Genomic DNA, 9,721 nt, shown 5'->3' with positions numbered 1-9,721 from the left:
TATTTTAGTGTATATATTTTTGTCCCTACTCCTAAAATTTTCTGGGTCCGTCACTGCATGCTAGGTTTTATATACCACACGCATGAACCTTGGGCCTTGATAAGGTAGTGTTTGTCTGCAATAAAAGAAAAAGATGAAACCTAAAATGACCAAAGGAATGGTCTATGCAAGTCAATCTAAAAATAAAACAAGTTTATTTGACTTTCTTCAAGTTGCTACAAGGACTGAGTAACACTCCCCCCACTTAGAGGGCAATCGAAGGATGATGTGAGTTGTAACATCAGATGGCACGTGTTGATAATATATAGGGGTACTAACATAACTTGAACCTACGATTTGCAGGTTTAAAAACTTCTTACTGGACAAGTAGGGGTACCTACTGTCCCCAAATTAACTTTTGAATACACACTACGTACCCTCATCCAACCTTCTCCATAGTCCTAATACAAATAAAGTTGGTTTCATAATGGTTTCCTAATGATTTCCTTACCGTCAACTTAGTTTCTTGTTCACTTAGACTACTTGTCCAGTAACCTTCTAAACAACAAATCATGGAAGGAATGGAATGCTTTCCACCCGACTCGTAGGAGTATCTTCCAGCGGGAGGGTATGGATACTACTTTAGTTTGTTTTGTGATCACTATATTGTGAAACGGTGGTCACCTGTGGCTTGCTTATGGGATGATACCATGTTTTATGTTGCAGGAACGATCCATTACTGAGCATAACCGCTACGTCACCGATCGGCGCACATGAATGTGGAGGATCAGAAATGAACCTGGAGCTCACAATCGACGTCATGAGTCCCTTCTCCATCATATCGTTTGTGAAGTAGGAAGAAAATACTAAATCTCTTGTTGCCTTAGCAGGGAACATTAATGGTGACGGGAAGTTAATTTACTAATTTTTTTTTGGATATTCCTCAGGGACAGACATTGGTTGACCTGGTGGCAGATCCTCCAATCAAGTCATCAATCGAAGATGTTGAAACTGCAATGGAGCACCGACTAAGGGGGTTGATTCAAGTAAGCACATTTTTCTTACTTGAATGACCTGTTGAAGTATGCATGATAGTGTGGGTGCACTATGGTATGCCGCAATGCTTAATGAAGCCATGAAGTATGCCTTAGAGGTTTGAGATGTGGAAAATAACTTGAAGTGTGGCCCTGCTCGTTTCTAGTCCCTTGTACTGTTTATGCACGTGTTTCTTAGGATTTATCTCTTTTATACCTAACATGTGTACTGCATTGTACGGGACAGTCAACGGAGGAGAAGTTGCGCGAGCTAGATGGTCGCATGCAGGAGATGGAAAAGAAGGCAACCTTTGTGGAAGGTGTTCTTCTCCAGATTTTGCAGAACACCCAACGTGACAAGGAAGACCACCATTCCATTGTGATGGTACCCAAACCAGGTGGAGGCCCATATGAGTTTGAAAGCCGAACTGCTAGTCATAGTTATCCATGCCAGACACTAACAACACTAACCCAGCTGAGGTCATCAACAGAGAAGGGTAAGGGTCTTGAAATCAATCCCAAGGGTCTCCATAAGAGTCCATCGAAGGAAAGCTCTATGTTTGAACTTTTCAAGCCCGACTCCCCTACAGATGAGCCTGACGTGGTACATTGCTTTCCCTATGATGGCTCCACCCTCAACGGATGCGGGATATTGGTCGGTTGGAATACCGAAGTTGTTCAGCAATATATCGTCAATGAAGACTCCCACCCCTCCGTCGAATAAGGTACACCAATTTGCGTGTTTCTAGCCTATTCAAAAACCGGATGTCTGTTTGTTCTGAGTAGATGACCTATATGCATTTTGTGTTATACAGGACATGATCGACCGGCCTTTGTGGAACCAGGTCGAGTCGACAACTGGCCTTGTAGGTCTGTATGCCTCAGGACCATCAGATGGCAAACCAAATAAGTTAGCCAAAATAGAGCAGACTGGATCAACCACCGTGGAGGGGTCTCCGCTGACAGGACTAAATCTGACTCGAAGTGGGAAGCCGAAAAGGTCGGGGAGTAGACGGCCTCTCTTGCGACGGCCCGGTCCTCGCCACCATGGCCCCTCTGGCAGCTCCCAGCAATTTGCTGTACCGGCTGTCCCCATGGTAGCTTTTTTCCAAATTTTTGGGCCCATTGTTTATTAACATGTGAAGACTTATTATCTCTGGGACTGTTACCATAATCTCCCTTTATTAACGCAGAGCCATGACATGTAATTCAGGCAAACTTTGGACATGGGAATCTCTATTGAGCAGTGCAAGCTTGCTACATATGTATTTGCCAAGGTTACCGACGATGCAAAATGCAGGTTAATTCTGTCCTTTTAATTATGCTTCAGTTCATGTTGCTAGATATGTACAACCCAACGCTATGGAAAATCTAACCCGATCTTGTTAAAGTGCAGTGATTTACTCTTCCACTTTGCTGAATTTGAAATTTCGCGGGCAATGTTCTTCTCTCTCATCCCACCGTGGACTCCACACACTGATGTAAGTTATCAAAGCCACAACTATAAACCAACGATGACTATTTTACCAATTTGCATTTCCTGTTTGTGGTGAGAGTGAGGTCTATTTGTGTTCCCTGACTATGTTACGTAAATGCTTAAATGTAGATTATCAATGCTTGGTGTATGCTTGCATCCATGAGGTTCTCCAAAAGCATAGCACCACGTGTGTGGTTCTTTCCGTCTCATTTTGCAGTTGATGTCTTGGGCGAGGTGGCCATAAAGCAACTGCAAAATAAATACGAGTACAGGTGGATGCTTGAGACCAGCCAACTTGAACATGTAAAAAGTCCACAATATAACCGATACCATAGGAAAACTTGCTCTTGCACCTTATCCATAATTTTGAAAGACAGGTTCAACTGCACCATTTGATGTATCTAAAAATCCCGTTCTTAGGTCTTTGTCCCAGTGCTAGAGCCTGTTGATGGCTGGTATCTAATGCTTTTAGACATTAAGGCATTAAAGGTGTATGTGCTGGACGTTTGCCGTGACGATGAGAGCATAGTCCGGCGTGAGACCTACATGACACGAATTGTAACTTACGAATCCATTAAGTTATTCTTTTTCACTAAACATTTCGACCCTTAACCACTAACCTATGTAATTCGTCCTTGTGTTGCAGTGCCGCACTTTAGGCAAATTGTTCATGACAGAAAGGAATGTTGTGAACTTCAAGGATGGCTCTTGCGATCCCTCTACATGGAAAAATTTTAACTATCCCAAGGACATCCCCAGCAAGCTTGGAAGGTTAACAGAAATTTCTTTTTTTTTTAAATCATGGGTTTATTGTGCATAATTCAGTTTTAGAACAACAGAAGCTATTCGGTCATTCTTGAAATTAATCGCCTTTATTTTAATGACCCTAATCATGATTGTAGTGAGGAAACTGGTGTTTGGTGCTTGTACTGGCTGTAGCAGGAAGGAAGATTCTCCACAAAGATCTTTAGTCCTCCAGTAAGCTTGGCTATGCCAATTATTGCTTATGCTACGCCTTTTACTCATAATTTATTACATGGAATTTACATATAACTTCTAACACAATGACAGTAACTATGCTTTGTGTTGACCTGGGCCCATGTAGGTGGGCACACTTGCAGTTAGGATGAGGACAACCGCATATCTCATCCAATCTGAACCAAATCAGGTTCGAGGACTCGTGGAAGCAAAAGCAGAGCTCCTATGGCGTGACATCACGGCCAACAAAGAGTAGGATCCCACAACTATCCACATGCCATAAGCTCCTATAGTACCGAACTCTCTTTTGTAAATTCTAGATACGTATCTAACGGTGGAAGCAGCCCCTCTGTTTGTGGCAACCTGCCTTAAAGAACTTGTTTTTCCCGTAGTATTATAACTATATGAAACTGTGTACCTACTACGTAGTAGGGTAATCTTAGTTGTATATTAAAAAGCAAAGATGTGTCTTTTTGGTGGTGTATTAGAAACTGATGTTACTTACTGGGCTTACAACCTGCAGGGTGCAACTATGATAGGGCCATGCATGCTTTGGCCGGATGACCCACTTGTAGTTGTCTTCTTCAGTGTGGCCGAAAAGCTCCACAACCTTTATATATATTAATGCATGCTAGTTATTATTAGTAAATATATTGTCATGCTAGTTTTAATATGATTTATTAATCCTATTAAGTAAAGTAAATTAAACAAAAAATTAATCATACATAATAATAATAGTAAAAAATTATAGCATACTAAAAATATACAATATAAAAAATATCATAAAAAACTTTTTGATTTATTTCGATCACTATGACCAATATAAATATTTATTTTTTATATTATTCTTAGTACTCACTAAATTTTATATTCTTTTATTTTTTATTAAAAATATATTTTGCCAAAATTTATATATAATTATTATTTTAGTATATAAATAATAATTTTATTATAAAATTAATTAAAAAAATATACTCAAATATCTAAATTAAAATGATCAGCTAATATACAAATATCCAAACACACACTTACACTTCGGTTTAATCTACCCCGCCACTATGACCAAATGGAACTTATGCTAATAGAAAAAATAAATATATACAAAATTTACCTACCAAATTTGGGCCTGCATCTAAGTCACAACCATTTTTTTTAGTGAGATTATTCGTAACTTATGCCACAACCATTTTTTTAGTGATATTATTCGTAATTTATGCTGACTATGCGTGTGGTGGACGTCCACCGATTCTGGCCCGTTACTAACAAATGCGGCTGATGAGGTTCATGGCCCATTCGAAACTTGTTAATACTAGCCAATTCTGTGATTTATTTTTTTATTCAAAGTTATTTTCAAAATTGTAATGTAAGATGACAATTTCGGTTGACTTCGATTTATACTTTTATTATTTACATTTCATAGTTATCGAAGATTGACTATACACTTAAATAAAACTAAAGTTTCCATCTCAATCAAAAAATAGAAACATGCAGTAAATATTTATTTCATAATGAAAATATGTTTTTTTAGAAATAAGAAAAACATCTCCATGAAAAGAACAACACCTACATAACACGGTTCTTTCATAATTGGATTCAATTTCGAAAGTGTAAAAAACTGATAAACATGATAGATTAAACACTGTATACCGGGGCATAAATACTTGATACTTCGGCAATCCATTACACGTTCAGTATCTTCACATGAATGAGCTTTGCTGGCCTATTTAACCAATAATGGTCCAGAATGACTAATAGTACCACCCTAAGCCACACTTACCAAGTCCTAGAAAGGCCAATCTTTCTCTCAACTACATCACACATGCATGTAAGGCATGAAATTACTTTGGGGAACACCCATCCGCAGTTGCTCGAAAGTCGGAAGTGTTCGCCGCTGATGGACGATAGCAATCCCACACCCCAATATTCTTGATCGAAAGGCTACGCGCAGGAGAAAATTCAGTCTGCAAATCGAATAAAGCATTACATCAGCTCAACAAGTGTTATGTCACTAATCTAAAGTGACCTTACTACTTACACGCGCCACAGACTATGACACCATTCGCGGCACCTCATCTTGGCTGTTCGGCACCGACATGTTCGCCTGATTTTGGCACTGAGTTCGACGATGTCCGACTATCCCACACGTGCTACACTTTCTACGCTTCGTTCCCCTCGCCCCAACCTGTACATTTCCACGCCCAGTGCCCTTAGTACAAACCCCAATCGGATCTAGTACTCTACCATTGTCGCCACCACCACCAATGCCGACACTATTCCCCAAATCATTCATACTTTCAAGACTAATTGCTTCCTGAACTATCTGCTCTGAATACAACTTGAATAAGTCATCGTTGTTATACACAAGCTGAGCTAAACACTCGCGGTGCTGCAGAAACGTTCCCATCCGCATCCTATACAAGGCAGCAATATCGACTATTTTCTCCCCAGCAATATCATCATACAAACCGAACTTGGCCGACTTAGTCCACCTCCCCAAGACCAAGGTGTCTGGAAGAGAACCCACATCTAACCAAACCAAAACTGAGAGTATGTGCACACAAGGTAGCCCAAACGATTCCATTCTTTGGCAACTGCACGTATATTTATCCAAAGCCAACACATGCATAACATTCCACTTTCTTCCCGGTTGCATATACTTTTGGGTCACATAAATAGTACCACCCTCGCGCGGCTGGCTCTCCACAACGGTTATCCGAACATACCTTTGCAAGGATTCACGGAACCTTGAAAATATTTCTCGGGTATACTTCATTGCTCCGGATTTCTCAAGTTTTGGAAACTGAGTCTGCAATACGGGGGTCCCATACGACGACCGAAAGTCCATCTCATCCTCGTTATCTCTGAGGAACTCAACACAACGCTGGAAGTTCGTCACAAAGTCGAGTATCCCATACCTCCTCTCCACAAACCTGCCTAGCTTCGCATGCAACAATTCACATCGCGATGTCGTCCTGATGCCGGCAAAGAACCTACCGCGTATGTATGCAGTTGCCCAATATAATTTCTTCATGTATAGATCCTGAACCCACTCTACATCTCAGACTCCACACTCATCCAACATTGCCTCCTAATGCTGTTCAAACTCTTCTATCTCAATATCAGCAAGCATCAAATATCTAAATAAGGTTGTAAACCGCGGCAAGCACACATTTATTTTGGCATTTTTTAGTAGATGCCATGAACAAAGCTTGTGGTGAGCCTCCGGAAAAACTTCATTAATTGCTGGTGATTACGAACCCACACTTTCGTATAGCAGTACCAGCAAGTGCACTAGGTCATCCAAGTAATACCTTAGCGAGTCAGGGTCGATCCCACAAGGATTGTGGTTTGAAGCAAGCTATGGTTATCTTGCAGGTCTTAGTCAGGCAGATCAGAAGGTTTATGTTTAAATGCAGTTTGATTGTGAAATTAAAAGGGGTAAAGCCAATTGGATTAGATGATAGGAATAGAGTTGAGGATTGGAGTTGCTTTATCTTTCTAAATTAACTCTGGTACTATTGCTCTCTTTACTTGTGAGTGATTTCTTCAATGGCAGACTATATGTGATTGACACTGGTTTGAACAACTGCCAATACTCCTTCGGATCTGAACCCCAGGGTTAGTGTGGATCCATCTCTACTTGAGGGTGAAGTGCGTACAGTCCATTCTCCTTTATGATCCTACTCAAAACGCCACAGACAGGGTCGGATCTTCCACATCAGAGAATGCTGCATCTTTGGGTTCTAGCCTCTACCATAGAGACCCTAATCTCCCCGAAAATCGGCTGAACTGATGTCTTGAGAAGTCCCCAACGAAGTCGTGGATTAGCTGTCTGAGAGATGTATATTCAATCTGTTGGTCATCCTTGTCCGGTGAAAGACGCATTCTGACCCAAGTAGACGCGGATATTTGTCAGGCACGTTCGTCTTAATATGTTGAACAGAGCTAATTGGTTAGATCATCCTATTCACCACGATGAAGTACGAATATACATCTTAAAATTAATCAAACACGGATTGACGAGAAATAATAGTATTTTTATTAATTCATAGGACTCAGCATGGCTCCTCCCCTCAACCTAGGAGGTTTAGAAACTCATACTGAAAGTAAAAACATAAACCAAATGAAATATGGCAGACCTTCTCTTGTGAGAGGTGTAAAAGTTCTTTAAATACTAGGTTAATGACTAAGAATTACATAGAAAGGGTAAAACAGTCTATTTAGTGCTAAAATCCACTTCTTGGGTCCACTTGATGAGTGTTTGGGCTGAGCTTTGATGAGATCCATGTCCTGTGAGACTCCTTGGGTGTGGAACGCCAGCTAGGGGGTCCTCTTTGGGCCTTTGGATGCTAGGCTCTACTCTCTGGACGCTAGATGCCTGGAAGGGGGGTAGGAAGCTAGCGTTGGAAGCCAGTTTTGGACCTTCTAATCCGAAGTAAAGTATGAACTATTATATATTTCTGGAAAGCTCTGGAAGTCATATTTTCATAGCCGTTGAGAGAGATTCATTTGGACTTCTGTAACTCTGGAAAAGCTCTTCCGAATGTAGGCAGGTCAGGTTTGGACAGCATCTGCAGTGCTTTCTCTGTCTCTAAATCAGACTTCTACTCCAGCTCCTCAATTTCAGCCAAAAAATATCTAAAATTTTATAAAAACACAAAAATTCATAGTAGAATCAAAAAATGTGATTTTTACACTAAAACCTATAAAAACTTAACAAAAACTAAATGAAACACACTAAAAACTATATGAAAATGATGTCAAAAAGCGTATAAAATATCCGCTCATTAATTGCCATTCGCATAGAACGATCACCTTCTGTTATTACTGCCTTCAGTGCCTTCCCCTCCATGCATTTCAACAACTTCTGCAATACCCAAACATAAGTTGCTTGGGTTTCACAAGAGACCATGGCAGCCCCAAAGACGTACGCTTGGTTGTGATGGTTTACCCCAGAGAAAATAATGACCAGTAGATTATACTTGTTGCGCCCGTATGTTGCATCAAATGCTAGGACATTGCCAAAAAATTTATAATCATCCTAACTCCTCCCGACGCCAAAAACAGGTCACACATATGCTGATCTGCACTCACCTGACACCTCCAAAAGAGTTTCTCATCTGCTTTCGCACCTGCCTCAAAGTACCTTATCGTTGCATTGACGTCTCCCTTCCTCATGCCTCGTTGGCGCCTCATTTCATTGTACATATCTCTCTTTGTGAATGGGATATGATCAAAGCCACCAGTCTGTGCTGCAAGCGACTCATATATTTTAGGAACTAAAATCCCAACTTGCCGTAAGCTATCCATGTGGGCTACGTCCACATCTGACATCTTCCTATGTGGAGGCAAGTATTCCACCAACTTCGGAGGGAGGAGCTCATGATTGTGGTCATCTACAAATCTTGACACATACCATTTACCCATCTGACCATTTTGCTTGATACGCATCTCTGCCATGCACCCACATCGCATAACCACCTTGTGTTCTCTCTTTCGACCTTGCAACTCCAACCACTTCTTTTGCCTAAACCCTTCTCTATTGCACAAATATGTATATCGCACGATGTCCCCATTCTTATTTCTTAGCTTCTTACCAACACGCGTAGCAAAACCCTTGCCTCGACTATACTGTTCGTAGAAATGAGCAGCCACGTCGGAAGAGTTAAACAACATCTCCATCACCTCCTCTGGCCTCGCTAAACCGCTGCCACGTACATCATTGCCCAGGTCACCATCACCATCTAAATATTTTGTTCCAAAGGCCGCCTCGTCCATGCCAATGTCCAGTGATGTTTCCTGCATGGGTGGACGTACACTAATTATTTAGGGGCCATAATTCAAGTGACCAAATAATTTCTTATAATTGATGATGTCCTCATCAAGAAGTGCAAATTATATTATAATCTATGATTCTTATGAAATATAAAATTAATGTTTCAATTCAAATTAAGATATTCAATATTTAGAACGATAATGCTAGCATTTTAGCATCAATAATACAAAATTATAATTAAATATTTAAATAACAAAAAAAAACAACTAAACAAAACAACCTATAATTACATACACACATAACAAATACTATTAAATTTAGTAACTGATCAAACACAAAGAAAAAAAATATATAAACACCATCAAGCCAGACTAACAGAAAATTAAATTTATTTTATTTAATTCAACAAAAAAGTAAAAGTTAGAGTTACTGTTGCTTCATTTGCAATCGTAAAAGTGCTTCGTTCAGTACATGAAT

At 40.1% G+C, this 9,721-nt stretch overlaps 1 protein-coding gene across 1 annotated transcript; it reads right to left on the bottom strand.

The window, feature by feature from the left end:
* Positions 1–8,478: 8,478 nt before the first annotated feature.
* On the bottom strand, positions 8,479–9,273 carry LOC107612197 (protein FAR1-RELATED SEQUENCE 5-like). Its single transcript, XM_016314006.3, has one exon. The coding sequence runs from the start codon at positions 9,271–9,273 to the stop codon at positions 8,479–8,481; it is 795 nt and encodes a 264-aa protein (XP_016169492.2).
* Between the last annotated feature and the right edge of the window lie 448 nt (positions 9,274–9,721).

This window comes from Arachis ipaensis, chromosome B8 (genome assembly GCF_059453495.1).
Source record: "Arachis ipaensis isolate K30076 ecotype BB chromosome B8, ASM5945349v1, whole genome shotgun sequence".
Classification (NCBI taxonomy): Eukaryota; Viridiplantae; Streptophyta; class Magnoliopsida; order Fabales; family Fabaceae; genus Arachis; species Arachis ipaensis.
The sequence above is the reverse complement of the archived record's forward strand: the minus strand, read 5'-3'. Positions and strand labels throughout refer to the sequence as shown.

Coding starts and splice junctions, on each gene's coding strand:
- LOC107612197 (XM_016314006.3), bottom strand. CDS start 9,273: ATGCAGGAAACATCACTGGACATTGGCATGGACGAGGCGGCCTTTGGA.